The sequence below is a fragment of the Anolis carolinensis genome, chromosome 4 (genome assembly GCF_035594765.1).
Source record: "Anolis carolinensis isolate JA03-04 chromosome 4, rAnoCar3.1.pri, whole genome shotgun sequence".
In the NCBI taxonomy this organism is placed as follows: domain Eukaryota; kingdom Metazoa; phylum Chordata; class Lepidosauria; order Squamata; family Dactyloidae; genus Anolis; species Anolis carolinensis.
This window is the reverse complement of record NC_085844.1, coordinates 101,794,420-101,809,953: the sequence shown is the minus strand read 5'-3', so window position 1 is coordinate 101,809,953 and position 15,534 is coordinate 101,794,420. Positions and strand designations below refer to the sequence as shown.

Here is a 15,534-nt window from a genome sequence, read left to right as displayed (position 1 = left end):
AGGTATAGGCTTAAGTTGTGTGTATGTGAGAGTGAATGTGCGGAGAAAGAGAAAGAGAGAGCTTGTCTTTTTGATATCTAGGGCCACTTTTAAGATGTGGAAAAACACTGATGAAAAGCAAATACCACACATGAAGACAAACCATGCATAAAGAGGTATAGGGGGAGAGAAACAGCCTTACTCTTTCCTGCGGGCAGACTTCCTTTTTTCTTCATTGAGCTCATGAGAGGCATCTCGCAGTTTCACCTCTGACCCAGGAATGCTGGCTGGGATTATATCTAGCTGCAGGCTTTTACTCTGAATTAAGAAAAGGAGGGAGAGACAACAGAATCAGTGAAGAGAAGGTAAAGAGGGGGAAAAGACAGCTGTCTAGTAAGGAGCTTAAGCAGATATTAAGCCTTCGTTTCTAGCAGCAAAAGAGACTGGGAGGGGGAATCCCACAGCACTCACAGATTTATTGGAATCCGAAGAGATCCCAAGGGCTTTCTCTAAAGAGGTCCGATATTTTTCCATGCGCAGAGAGAAGTCCCTGTATCTCTTGTCCACCGCTGTGACACATTTTTTAATCTCTGCTGCGTGGGCATGGCCCTTTTCACAAAAGCCATCCGCTAGCTGGATCAACAGCTTCACCCGCTCTTTGGTTTGCTGTGGGGAACACAAAAGAGAGGAAGGTAGCAAGAAGGGCAGACCTTCACACTCACTGTAAACTAACAAAAGTCCTGTCGGGTTGTTTATCAGAGAGATGACAGCTCCTCTTATTGGGTGCTCACGGCTTTTTATTGTTCAGGAACAGACAATAAAAGGCTGAGAGCACCCAATGGATCAACAGCTTTGTCAATGCCTACTGTTTGGATTGCTGTGGGAAACACAGAAACAATCCAGATATATTACAAGAAATTATATTCTCGGTTTGAGAAAGGAAGTTTAGAATTTCTCCTCTTCCAGCTCCAGGGATTCTGCCAGGTAAGAAGGTAAAGACCGGATTTTAGCTACGAAATTATTATCCTTCAAAACCATTTTCTGCCAGACTGTTGATAATAATAATATAATATAATAATAACTTTATTTTTATACCCCGCCCCATCTCCCCGAAGGGACTCGGGGCGGCTTATATGGGTCCTAGCCCGATAAGACAATCAATATCAATAGCACGACTATAAAACAATTATACCAGTAAAACATCAATAGCAATAAAACAATAGTTAAAATCAGCAAAAAGCATATAAAAAACATACAATATTAAAACAGGAGACTAATTCATAAAATCCAGAACAGAATGTGCAATGGAACAGAAATGGACAATAAAGTGCAAAATAGCATTGGCAACATCTCAGAAAAGGGGGCTATTATAAAATGGGCAGATGGATCAGTCCAACATCTAATTAGGTGTCAAAGGCCTTCTGGAAGAGCCAGGTTTTTAAACTCCTACGAAAGGAGAGGAGGGTAGGGGCCTGCCTGATCTCTCTAGGGAGAGAGTTCCAAAGCCGGGGGGCCACGACGGAGAAGGCCCTCTCTCTCGTCCCCACCAACCGCGACTGCGAGGGTGGTGGGAACGAGAGAAGGGCCTCCCCCGACGAGCGGAGAGAACGTGCGGGTTCGTAGGGGGAGATGCGGTCTCTAAGGTAGGTGGGTCCCAAACCGTTTAGGGCTTTGTAGGTGATAACCTGCACCTTGAATTGGGCCCTGAAAGTAAACGGCAGCCAGTGGAGCTCCTTAAACAGAGGCGTTGAATGCGCCCTGTAATTCGCTCCAGTTAGAAGCCTGGCTGCTGATCGCTGTACTAGTTGTAATTTCCGGGCCGTCTTCAAAGGCAGCCCCACATAGAGCGTATTGCAATAGTCCAGTCTGGAGGTAACTAAGGCATGGAACTTCTCAAATAACAGACAATAAGCTTCTGACCTTCAAGGTAGCAGAAGGAAGCTTGTTCAGATACCAATAAGCCCACAGTATGGCAGCAGTGAGAAAGAAGAGTTCTTCAAATATAGCACTTATATATCCCTCTTTGGCTGTCTATAGAGTTCTGCATAATACTCAACCAAAGGAGCCCCTGGTGGTGCCCTAAGTCCCTTCGGGTGAGAAAAGCGGCATATAAATGATGGAAATAAATTAAACCCTTGAGCCGGCAAGACTGATAACTTGAAGGTTAAGTTGCTGACCTGAAGGTTGCCGCTCTGAATCCAACCCGGGGAAAGTGTGGATGAGCTCCCTCTATCAGCTCTAGCTCCATGCAGGGACATGAGAGAAGCCTCCCACATGTATAGTACAAATGTCAAAACATCCGGGCTTCCCCTGGGCAACGTCCTTGCAGACGGCCAATTTTCTCACACCAGAAGTGACTTGCAGTTTCTCAAGTCGCTCCTCACACACACACACACACACAAAGTCTGATCTCCTGCTGATCACACACAAATGTTTCTGAATCGCTTTTATCTCCATCCTATGTAGACTATGTTTCAAGAAACAAGTGGAAGAACACAAATACAATAGTATTTGCGCTTCTGATGGATTTGATTGTTCACAGATTTCATTAAAAGTGTTCTCTCCAGCAGGACCGGCCCAAGGGAATCCTCAGGGGTACGCAAAAAAAATTTTGCGCCCCCCCCGCCGCGCCGCGGGAGGCGGGGTCAGATCTGGCCCCGCCTCCCACACCACGCGCGGGTGCCCTGACCCACGGCGTGGGGCAGCGTGGGAGGCGGGGCCAGACCTGGCCCCGCCTCCTACGCTGCGTGCGGGCGCCCTGACCCCGCCCCCCACAGCGGGAAGCGGGGCTGGCCACGCCTCCCGCGGCGGGCACCCTCTCCCAGCCAGGCCGGCCACGCCTCCCGCAGCGCACGCCCGCTGCAGCTTGGCTGGGATAAGGTGGCCGCCGCAGGAGGCGGGGCCAGACTTGACCACGCCTCCCGTGTCGCGCGGCCATGCCTCCCACAGCGCGGGAGGCAGGGCCTGGACGCCGGAGGCGGGCCCAAGTGTGGCCACGCCTCCCAGGGGCTCGATAGCGCCCCTGGGAACATGGCGCCCAACGTGGGGGCGTGGCTAGCGTCCCGTGTTGGGCCGGGCCTGCTCTCCAGGCATCTCTAGGACCTCCAATGCAATTCTATGGTCAGCTTCCAGCAGAAGTTGACCACAGAGTCATGCTGGAAAAGGTAAAAATTCTCTCACATAAACAATAATTTCTTTAATCATTATTTCCGTTTTCTGGTGGGTGGGGGGAGCTGTGCCCTTATTCCCAACAAATGAGGGCAGACTGTAGTGGGAAATTACTTTGGCTTTTTACCCAAATGGTATTTAAAAAGTATCATATATCTGTAAGTAACAATTACACATAACTAATTCAAATACAGTTGTATGGCACTTTAAGCTAGTCACCATAGAAACAGATATGTCAGCTGTCTGTGATAAAGTGCCCATGTGTGCCACACTGTTCATACACAGGTTGCTCTATCCAAATGCATATGATGGAGAGGTGATATAGGGAAATCAGAGTGACTTTCACATGTGATCTGGTGTCTTAACTACAGGCGGTGTGCTCCCTCCCACTTACTAAATAATAGGGAAAGCTTCTAAGCACCTCAAAAGATGCTACCCAATATCAGAAGTGGCAAAACTTATTTCCTTGTTGAGCAGTGTTTTTTGTTTAGACTGTGGATTTCTCAGAGTGCTCAGGTTGTTCCAAGAGTGAAGGATACACCCACGCCCTTCAGGAAGATGTGGCTTATAGCCAGGGCTGGCCCTAGGTAATTTTCATGTGTAGGCGAAGAGAATTTTGGTGCCGCCCCAGCCAGCTCCGCCCCCTCCTCCTCCTATGGAGCCCGGTGCGGACAATGGCAAGAAGGGACGCCATGGCGTGAGGAGGAGGAGGAGGGGCGGCCGGGAGTGAGCACACCCTCCTGCATGCGCGCATGCACGCATGCGTGCGCGCCGCACCCCTGCCTCCTCCTCCCAGACTCGCTGCCGGTGGGGAGGGGAAAAAAGGAAAAAAAAGACAAGAAGCTGCTCAACGTGGAGGCGCCTCAAGAGGTGCCTCAACTGCGCTCCCCAGAGCATTACACCTTCGGCAATCGCCTAGTTGGCCTAACAGGTGAACCACCCTTGCTTATAGTCCTAATATGGATCTATTTTTGGATACCAGAGCAACTAGGGTGAACATGGCAGCATGGACTCTGCAGGCACAAGAACCTTGGAGTATACTACTTATGGAGTCTTTTTCTTTTGATTGTTATATAGCTAGTTGACCAAATCTTCCTGTTAAAAATTGGGGCGAAAATAAGAAAACATGACCAGCACTGTGTTTCCCGTTGCTTTCTCTTTAACTAAAGATACTAAAAGAAGCAAGTAAATGCCTATCTTGTTCTTGCGGTATGACATTCCATTCAAGAACATGCCAGGTGCATATAAAGCTTAAATCTGGTATAAACCTGTACTTCATCGGGACCAAAACCACCCCAAATGAAACAAGCAACAAACATGGCTGAAAGAAAACCAGAAGATACATATCCTGGCTTTGCATTTCCAACCCTAGGAATCCTGTCACAAATCCTGCCCTTGTTTCCCCACTTAATCATTTTCTGCATTGGGTTCTTGATCCTCAGGTTGATCACTTCAATGTGGACCTCTGCCTGTGCTGTTGTGTGAGTACTGTATGGTAGGTGTGGCCTTTCTTTCATGTCCGGAGCGACTTGAGAAACTACAAGTTACTTCTGGTGGGAGAGAATTGGCAGTCTGCAAGGACGTTGCCCAGGGGACGCCTGGATGTTTGATGTTTACCATCCTGTGGGAGGCTTCACTCATGTCCCTGCATGAAGCTAGAGCCGACAGATGGGAGTTCACCCCGCTCTTTGGAATCGAACTGCTGACCTTTCGGTTAGCAGTTCAGCTGGCACAAGGGTTTAACCCATTGCGCCACCAGTGGCTTCAGATATGACCTGACTCCCAATACAGGCTTGATAGAGGCAGCCAGATATAATTTTAAAACAACAGCAAGAGTATGTTTTTTAAAACACAATAGAACAATATATTAACCTCTAATACTCTACTCTTTCAGCCCCACAAGAACACAGTTCTTCCTTTTGACTGTCTATTCTGTGTCTCTTCCATCCAACTGTCTCTGAGAAATCCAATTTTCTCTCTCAAGTCCCAAACCATGCCTCTATCACCTTCAAAACCCTGTCTGATGAAGAGGCACATTTCTGCTTTTTTATATCCTGCTCTCACACCACCTACCTGAGCTGCCTTCAAGCCAAATCTGCCCGAGCTTGCACAAAAACTAATTTTTTTTTTTGTTTTCTCCAATAAGGTTTTGTTTTCTCTTAATTCTCATTTCTGTGTTTTAGGCATTTGGATTTCTTTGGGTTTTTTTCTGTCAATCTGCTACTTTTAAAAAAATTCTACACTTGATTTCTGTTTCAGCAATGCATGAATTGCTAATTGCATACTCAAAATTGTAACCAAATGAGACAGGCTTCTCAGTACTTTGTGCGGGCCATTTTGTATGTTATAATTGTTGCCGGCTTCTTATATGGCTGCTCTTGGGCCAATCTGAAAGCCACACCGTTGTTTCTGAAGACAGCCAATACTTATACCAATGAGAAAAAAATAGACACAACACTCAGAGGATCTAAAGTTCAGAGTATAAAATGTAATTCCATTACTTTTGCTGTAATCTGGAATTCTTCATGCTCTTTCAACAGCTCTTGAGTATGCTGGATACTGGAGCCTGTGGATGTGTGTGTAGATAAATAAAACTCTCCATTGTCATGGATCCACTCAAGAGCCTAAGGAGGCAATCCACAAGAAAGAATTAAACAGAATACTCCAGAAAAGGAACTGGGACATTTCCCAGCTATTCAAATTTCGGAGTATTTCAGTAAAGACAATTCAAGTGTTTCCCAGGTAGATATTACTATTCAAAACTCTGGTAAGGCATCCCTGTTTTTGATGCCACATTTCTCATGCATCAAAAGGTTTAGTCACAATCTCAGATGAATTCACTTCTCAGTAACTGCTATGAAATGGAATTAATCTTACTTCTGAGTAAATATGTTAGGGATTGTAGTGATACTTACTGCTGTCACGGTGCATGAATCAAGATGGATAAGGCAAGTATAGATTATATAAAATACTCAATACAGCTCTAATTACAAAAAAGATGGGAAAGAAAACATTTTTGAGAACTAGATAGAAAGACTCTAGGTTTTAGAAGGCTTTTTATGGCGTTACTGAAGCTGTATACCAGCCACTGGAGAGTATGCACTACATGCCTACCAAATTGGGCTTAAAAATAATAATTTTTGACAGCTGCAATGTTCAAACACATAATTTTACAAAAACGAGACAGCAGGAGTGCACTGAGAATAGATCAGCAGCTTTTGGACTGATCTGTCTCAGCAGCTCAATGATTTATGGCTTATTATTCAAAGAATCAGACAAATGAGAAAATATAAAAAAGATCTGACCTCATTTAAAGTAAGTGGAGGTTTAAAAATATTCTCCTTTTTCAACTGTTATTGCTTGGAGAGGATTGGTTTATTTACCTCAGATGCTCTCTTTTCCCAATTTGCATATTTTATTATTTTGGTCTTCTACTGTTTTCCCAAATGTCCAGAGCAAATGAAATGAGCTATTAAAGCTATATTAAAGCTATCACATTCATTCATTCAATTTATATACTTGTCTTTCTCCTATCAAGGATCCCAAGGCAGATTACAAAAATTAAAGCAACAAGTTATCTCAAAATGTACTGTCATTATCTTAAAATAAACTGCCATTAAGCATCAGTTCTGTTAAAACCAGTTTTTAAAATACATTGAAGAAATTTTTTAAAAAAAATTAAAAGCAGAGTATTCCGTCCTAAACAATGTTCTTCCACATTATAAAAATCAATTAAATTACTGCTCAAATAAAAAGGTTGTAACCTGCCATTGAAAAGAGAGTGCGGAGGGCGTTAAGTGGACATGCCATGCAAAGTAATTCCCCGGTCTAGAGTCCCTTCTATACTGCCATATAAATTCAAAATTATCTGCTTTAAACTAGATTATATGGCAGTGTAGATTCATTTAATACAGTTCAAAGCAGAGAATGTGGATTTTTTGCTTTGATAATCTGGATTACACGGAAGTGTAGAAGGGGCCTAAGATCCATTCTGTGTCCTTGAATATCTCACTATGATTTAAATATATCTATACAGTTTCAGGGTTTTTTTTCCAGAAAAGCCAATATATATCCATTGACAATTATATAACTTTGTATTTTTGCTATGTATTTGAACTACAAGTGTTTTCAAACAAGGGACCCTCTTGTGATCTCTAGCAATCTTCAAGTATCTCTACAAGCATACCATGATGAGTATGAAGATGATACATCAAAAATTCCAATGCTGGTAATGTATAAGGTAAAGGTAAAGGTTTCCCCAGACGTTAAGTCCAGTCATGTCTGACTCGGGGTTGGTGCTCATCTCCATTTCTTTTGTCAGCATTGTCCGTAGACACCTCCAAGGTCATGTGGCCAGCATGACTGCATGGAGCACCGTTACCTTCCCGCTGGGGCAGTACCTATTGATCTACTCACATTTGCATGTTTTCGAACTGCTAGGTTGGCAGAAGCTGGAGCTAACAGCGGGTGCTCACTCGGCTCCTGGGATTTGAACCTGCGACCTTTCGGTCTGCAAGTTCAGCAGCTCAGTGCTTTAACACACTATGCCACCTGGGGTAATGTATAGTCACAAAGAAAACACGACCCGCAACGCAGAAGATTTGGAAGTTGCAATAATTTTGGTTTGTTTGTTTGTTTATTTTTGCTTTTTAATCCTTTCCCCCATAATTTTCCCTTTTGTTCTCTTCCCTACTCTTTTTTCTTTTTATCTTATTGCTTTTTCAATATTTGTTTTCTTTCCTATCAGTCACAATTGTTCCCCCCCACTTTTAATGTAACTCTAAAATTATAAATAAAGTTTTTTTTTTAAAAAAAATGATGCATCAAAGTTCCAACCCTTAAATATGTAATTCAACCCTTCAGTGTCTAGCAATTGTACTAATTATGCAGGAATTTTAAAAAACCCAATCCACATAGCTCTGGAGCCATGAACTCATAACCATACATTTAGAGAAGACTGGAAACTCTGCTGAATGTTGATGAAGCACACTCACAGGTCATGCCTACAGGGATTGAAGGGAACTGCAGCATCACAAGTTCCCCAGCAGGCTTTCACAGATATATGGAAGCGAAGGGGGTCCAATAACTTTGTATTCCTGCTGATGTTTACTAGTTTTCATAGGACACTTGTCTGCATCTCACATGACTTGTAATTCTCAAAATATCACAGAAGAGCTGGAAAGAGGGGTCCTGAAAAGCAGACCTGGATATATGAAACCTAGGCATGTTTTTTCTTCTTCATCTTTATCCTACTGAATTACTCCTATTAGCCAATTTTATTTTAAAGCAAGTTGTTTCAATTGGTGAATGTATTAATGAGTTCAATATTTCACACAACGTGATCTTGAAAGTAACATTATTCTGACTAGAACTCCTTGGGGCACCAAAGGAATAAAGGTTAAATACACAGAGATGAATTGAGTGTTATCATAATGGAGAAAAAGGGACAAAGGATTCTTCGTTTTTTAAAAAGGCACAGTTCATAAGAATAAAAAAGCTGTATTGTTGTTTGCTTCTTGGTTGCCTGTTGGGAGAAGACTTGCAAGTAGATATGCGTATTTCACTCCAAATATATGAGACTGTTTAAAATACAGGCTCTGACCTGCTTGGCACTTCGTTCAAAGACCACATACTGCTGACATTGGTCAAGACGTCTTTTTCTCATTGTCCAGTAGTGCAACACACGGTTTTCCCTCTGGAAGAGTTCATTGAGGATATCTGCCAGATCAGAAAGAGAACAAATCAGCTAACTTGATTGAGATAAGGGCAAAATTTCTCTTGCATCCTAAAACGTAAAAATGCTATCCCTGTCTGTCATTTCTCGCCTGGTCCAAATGTGGAGGGTGAGTTCCAGAAAAGTGTGGAGGCAATCTACATGATCAAAAACATTGAGAGTCTTCCAAGAAACCTCCATGCATCAGGAAAACTTGCCACTGTGAAAAGTTAGAATTAACATATAAAGAGCAATATAGAGTGAGAGGGTCTAGTATGCTCCTTACTCGCACATTTAATCTATTCAGTTTTTAAAACTGGATTATCAAATCCACCTAGCTGACTGTCACAGTTTCTGATTAGTTTATGTAAATTAGTAATTATACTAAAGAAGAAAGCAGTGTGGTGGATTGCAGCCCAGGAGAATATGGTTTACATCCCCATTCAACTATGGAAACCCACAAGGTGACATTGAGCAAGCCACACCTTCTCAATCTCTGAGGAAGATAAAGGAAACCCCCCATGATATGTTCGCCTTAAGGTTACCATAAATTAGGAATGACCTGAAGGCATGCAAGGTGTTATGCTGTTTTTAGTTTTTAAAAATATTGTATGTATAGTTCTTTAAATAATGACTTATTTTCACAAATCTGTGTAAATTGTGCCAATTTATTATTTATTTACATCAGAATAAACATAATTAGAGTGCACTTGCATTTGTTATTAATAAAATCGCTCTCTATGTGGGGTTGCCTTTGAAGACGGCCCGGAAGCTCCAATTAGTACAACGGGCGGCAGCCAGATTAATAACTGGGGCGGCTTATAGGGAGCGTACCACCTCCCTACTTAGCCAGCTCCACTGGCTGCCGATATGCTACCGAGCCCAATTCAAAGTGCTGGTTTTGACCTATAAAGCCCTAAACGGTTCTGGCCCAATCTACTTGTCCGAACGTATCTCCTCCTATGAGCCAGGAAGATCCCTAAGGTCATCTGGAGAGGCCCTGCTCTCGGTCCCGCCTGCCTCACAGGCACGGCTGGTGGGGACGAGGGACAGGGCCTTCTCGGTGGTGGCTCCCCGGCTGTGGAACACCCTCCCCAGAGAAATACGGCAAGCCCCAACCCTTTTGAGTTTTAGAAAAGCCCTGAAAACATGGCTATGTGCCCAGGCTTTTGAAGATTAAACGATAATGACGACCCGGACTGATTTACGGCTACAGCACGAGGATTTTGGAGGAATGGATTTTAATCATATGTTTTTATATTGTTTTATTGGATTTTTATAGCTGTTTTAATTATGTATAGGCATCGAATTGTTGCCAATTTTGTACGCCGCCCTGAGTCCCTTCGGGTGAGAAGGGCGGGATATAAATGTTGGAAATAAATAAATAAATAAATAAATAAAATATTTGGCCTTGAAATATTTTGTACCACTAAAGAGGTTGTGAGATCTGTTGTCTCCCAACCATGCCAGTTTTTATGCAGTGCAAGTAACAAACCCCAACTGCCCTTTGAATGGATTCCAGTGTCCAAACCACAATCGCAGATGGTATGTAAGAGATTTCCAACTTTTCTTTGTGTACTTCTTGTATTACACACAAAGAAGAAACCCAAATGACATTTTTGCTGAATCACATTCAAATCAATCTGTAGTGAATCAATCGTGCTTACTTTTGACCTGCTGTTCAGGGGCTTTGATGTGAGTCACCATCCCTGGCATATTTACACTATTCCTGTGCAGGTATTTCAGGAACACATCAGCATTTCTCCTAGCTAGCGTGCAAGCCTGAAAGAGAACAAAGAAATACATTAATACAAACGTGAGCAAAATGAAGCTAACTTGACCTGTCATCTTCAGGCAAAGCAAATAGCTAGTACAGTAGCTCAAATGTTATCTATATATGTAATATATGAACAGGAAGAAAGTTCACAGGTATCACAGCAGGTTATGCATAACTGTTGATGCCATTCCTAACTTCACACAATATAACCCATTATGTCCTGCGATCAAAAACTTTTGGCTTTTCTCTTCAGTTCTTCAACAGCATGAAAGGGGAGGAGAACCACTAGATGTCATAACCCCCCAATTAAATGAAAATATCTTACACTGATATAAGGAGAGCATCTATATATAGGTTCTTCAGAACAGAACTGAAGCATGCCACCCATTATGTTAACACAATATCAAGGAAAACATGATCACACTCTTGGAGAAAGTGGTTGGTCGTATTTTCCTCACATCAGTATTCAGCTTTCATGAAGTAAATTAGACTAAATCCTTTTATAGTAAGCTTCACATGCATGTTTCCATGCTGTGTTTTTCTCTTACCACTAATACGAAAATAGTTGTTTGATGCGAGGAGCTGCCCTAGCTTATTGCATATCTCCTAGCATCTATAATTCGCAAATTACCTAACAGGCACACTATTGCTGGAGAACATACACACACCAGGCAAAACCCAAAACCGCTTAATTGGCCCAGGTTTAAAATGGCAATCATTCTCGCTGTGGAAATTTAGAATTCAGCAGGTAGAGAGACCAAGAATTTAAAAGAAGCAAAACTAAGCTTTGCTATGAAGATGAATAAATAATCTGACAATACAAGTGTACCATTTACTTCCAACACTGCTTCTCAAGAATAAGAAGGTGATCTATTTATTATCTGAGTAAACTCCAGGAGTGTGAAAAGACTAAAATCTTAAGCATGCATTTGAGGGACATAGTGGGGGGGGTGTCACTTTTTAATGTTAAGTATTGGATCAATAAGCAAGTGCATGTAAAAAGAAGCATGTAACGTAAAGTAATGCTTGAATGTGGACCAAAGAGAGACAGCCAAAGTAATAATCTGCTACACCATACACTAAGGATTCTGCAGTCACCACAAGATTTTCTTACCAGTTCCAACATGTTTACCAAAGATTCCTTTCAGGCATCTGAAGCACTCTATTTTTGTTTCTCTTCTGCCTAAACAAAATGAATGGTCTTCCCCAGCAAAAACAACTTCCAGTAGGAAGCCAGGTTTAACAATTAAAGAATAGTGTTGGAAGAAGCAGTGGATGAACTCCCTACTTGATCAGTATTATTTATAAATGAAGGTTACTCTAATCCACCAAATGCGATGATGTAATACATTGGTTAATCTTTAAAGCGACACATGAGTCTTTGCAGTTTTGGCAAGCAGGATCTCCTATAACACTATAAAGAAATTACAAAAATGGACATGCTTTCATGTTAAAAGCAGCCTGAACTTCTTGTGCTTTCCTCACTTTCTCTACCTTCTGCTCCAATTAACTAATTGCCTAGATCTGACAGTTTTTATTTGCTATTCTAAGAAACCACAACCTGCTCCTTTTTGCTATTTGCCTTAGCAAAGCATCTTCCCTCATCTTTCCAAAGTTTGTTATAGAAATAATACTCAAAAACTGAAGATATCAAGTTACATACAGCAAAACATAAGCAGAGTCTGTTTGTGCATTGAGCCTTCTGCATTTGTCTTTCTCACCCACATCCCAAAACATTCTCACAAGAACCTCTACTAGGACCTTTAATACAGGTTTGGCAAGTGAACCTTATCATAAAGGGCTGAGAAAACTGCTTCTATACAAATGTCTTTTTCTGCACCATTATCAGTTACATCATTGTTTCTCAAATTCTACGTCCGAGGTATTTTGGACTTCAGCTTTCAGAATCCCTGATCATTGTCCAAAGCAATGGAGGCTTCTGGGAACTGAAGGTCTAAAACAACTGGAGAATTAGAGTTTACAAATCACTGAAATACGTCTCTCTCTTTTGCATCTGCTAATCATGTTTCTTGCCTTCATTCTTTTTTTTCTGCTTCTCTCATTCCTTTCTCATTATATCTATCTGTACTTATAGCTATAGATATATACAGTGTTCCCTCGCTACTTTGTGGTTCACTTTTTGCTCCCTCGTGGGTTTTTAATAAATATTAATGTAACCATTTATTGTGGTATTTTCACTGTTTCGCGGGTCTTTGCAGTGTGCAAAGGGTTTTGGAAGGGGAGGAAATGGAGAAATAAAGGGAGAAGGGGGGGATAGGGAAGAATTGGAAATAAAAAAGGGTTATTTAGCTTCCATTCTTCTTCTTTGCCTGTGTACTGTATATTGTAACTGCTAAAATAAAGTACAGACTGCATTTCTCTCCTCCACACATAGAATAAATATAGTGCCTACTTCGCGGATTTTCATTTATTGCGGTTGGTCCTGGAAGGTAACCCCCACGATAAGTGAGGGAACACTGTATCACGAACGGTAGTTGCTATTACCCCCAGAAACATTCGGTACCTAAATACAGAGAATGATAACTGCAATTCTGTACACATGACTACACTCATGCCCATCAAAAACTATTTGGTACAAGGATTCTTGTACAGGAATTGGTCACTTCTAAAAACAGTCCTTGTGTGAATGGATATTGTATTTTTGTTGTCTCTCCATTTTTGGAAGACTTCAGAACAAGCCTGATAAGCAAAGCATTCAGGTCTAGAAACCCATTGCAGTTACCTTCAGGAAGGCCTCTTTCTGTTCAAGGTGTTTGCTAATCATAGGAGTCACATGGTCCGTTTCCGAGTTGGGACCCAGCTTGTCAGCTCCTCCACACCAGTCTTCTTCCCGTTTGTATTCTTGTTCCAGACTTTCCAGTACGCTGCATACCTATGAGGAAAGAGAGTTAAGTATTTCCATTGAAGGATGTGGACCAAGCTGTCAGCATTGCCTCTTGTCTACAACTTGATTTGATGGCTTCCTTAAAAGTTCACACCGGGTCAGTACTTCAGATTTGATACCAGGAACTCCTTTACTCACCCACCTCATTAAAGGAGAAGACACCTCCTTACCACAGCTTAGTTTAGATAAACTAAGCATCAGTGGATACTACAGGTGTTATAAGATGTCTCAGTGAACATGAGCAAACATTTTTTTTTTAGTATTGGAACACTTTAATTGCTCCAAGCTGCAAGTAGTCAGCCCCCAAGTTACAAACATGATAGGTTCTGTAGGTTTGTTCTCAAGTTCAATTTGTAAGTCAGAATGGGCACATTTTGTAAGTGTAACTCCACACACACACACACACACACACACTTTGGATAGCATAGAGAAGGGTTAACACCCCTGTGGTATTTTTGCTATCTATGCTAATTCAGAGGATTTCACTTCACTTTCAGTCCTTATGATAACCGAATTTTTAAAAAATTGGTTTGTTGTGACAACAAGGATTGGAGATAAAGCTTCAGTTGAGAGACCTTTTCCCCATGATACCACGTTCAGGCATGAATTTCCCTTCCTCTCTTACCTCCTATTGTCTCACCACCCTTTTGTAACAATGAGTCGCTTGTAAGTCGGATGTTTCTAAGTCAGGGACTGCCTGTACTGTCAATACTCCATGACCAGGCCCGTAGCCAGGATTTTGGGGCTGGGATTTTGGTTCGGGAGGGGGGGGGGGCTGAGTCTGGATGAGAGAGGATCTACCCTAGCAAACCTTTTGTATCGTTATCCCAATACCCCCATGCATATGGGATATATTGAGCATGGTGATCACATCATGATATGAATAAACATAACAGTTTAAATAATAAATGTAAGGCCTTCTCGCGGACCACCCTGAGAATGATATGCTGTTAGAGGCTGCTTGCCACTGAAACTGAAAAGCGTGCATTTCTTCTTCCCCCTCCACTAAAATATAACTACCCAATTCCTACAGCATTTTAATGAATGGGACTACAGCTGCCATCCTGGGTTGGTGCTGGTGGAAATCATAGACCAAACCCCCTATGTCAGGAAGGGATGCTATAAAGCACATGATGGGAGATCAGTTCCTCCATTCTCTCCACTCCATTGGTTACTATGCCCTTCACAGGGAGATTCCAGTTCTTCAGAATGTATATGTGGAGATGGGGAAGAAATCTATGGGCTGTTGCTTTGAGATGTAGCAAAAATGCTAAATATCAGACTGTTATGGGATCAAGAACTCACCAAATGAGACTGACATGGGAGGACTAGTAGAAAGCAGGCATTCGGGTTTGTGAGTTGCTACTCCATGAAATGCAGCCCCTGCATAACTGTGTATTATGTTTTGTACAAAAACAAACTGTGCTCACCCTACAGAATAACAGTGCTTAGGAAGCTCTGAAGCTACTAATACAAACACATTTGTCAGCTTTTAAGTAGCTGCGTAATGTCAGATGGTGGCATACAAAATAAAGCAAATGACCCAAGTCTATAAAATGGAATTACTTTCCCTTATTAAACCTAGCCGAATGAATTCGGGCTTTAAAACTAATCTACTACAAAAACCACCTCTGAAAACAGTTTATCAGTGGCTATTCTCTCTGGCTCAATAAATCACACTGCAAAGTACTGTTCCCCCCTACCTGCTCCGATGTTTTATAAAAGGCCACAGAGGCGTTCACAAGCTTGAGTCGGTCTTCCATCTTGAGCATCAGTTGCTGCCAATGGGAGGCCACCTTCTCAGCACAGTCCCTGATCATGTCCATGTCATAGTGATTAGCCTGCAGCATCGCCTCAGCTTTCTGCTGCACCTGCAGTGCACTCTGGTGTGTTTTCTGATCAAACAGAAATAGAACATGCCCATTACTTGACAAATCATTCAGAATATTTTCAGTTAATCATAAGCCCCTTGCTTTCTTTTCCTTTTGTATA

The 15,534-nt window shown here is 42.1% G+C and overlaps 1 protein-coding gene across 7 annotated transcripts in view; it reads right to left on the bottom strand.

The window, feature by feature from the left end:
- Positions 1-15,534, bottom strand: part of trio (trio Rho guanine nucleotide exchange factor) — a 446,368-nt gene that overhangs the window by 144,654 nt on the left and 286,180 nt on the right. For all 7 annotated transcript variants that reach the window (XM_062979400.1, XM_062979401.1, XM_062979398.1 and 4 more), the window contains 7 exons: positions 15,246-15,437; positions 13,381-13,530; positions 10,528-10,642; positions 8,750-8,865; positions 5,649-5,771; positions 451-645; positions 182-297 (listed from right to left, as the gene is read on the bottom strand). In XM_062979400.1, coding sequence (XP_062835470.1) covers positions 182-297; positions 451-645; positions 5,649-5,771; positions 8,750-8,865; positions 10,528-10,642; positions 13,381-13,530; positions 15,246-15,437 — 1,007 coding nt within the window. The remainder of the gene's footprint in view (positions 1-181; positions 298-450; positions 646-5,648; positions 5,772-8,749; positions 8,866-10,527; positions 10,643-13,380; positions 13,531-15,245; positions 15,438-15,534) is intronic.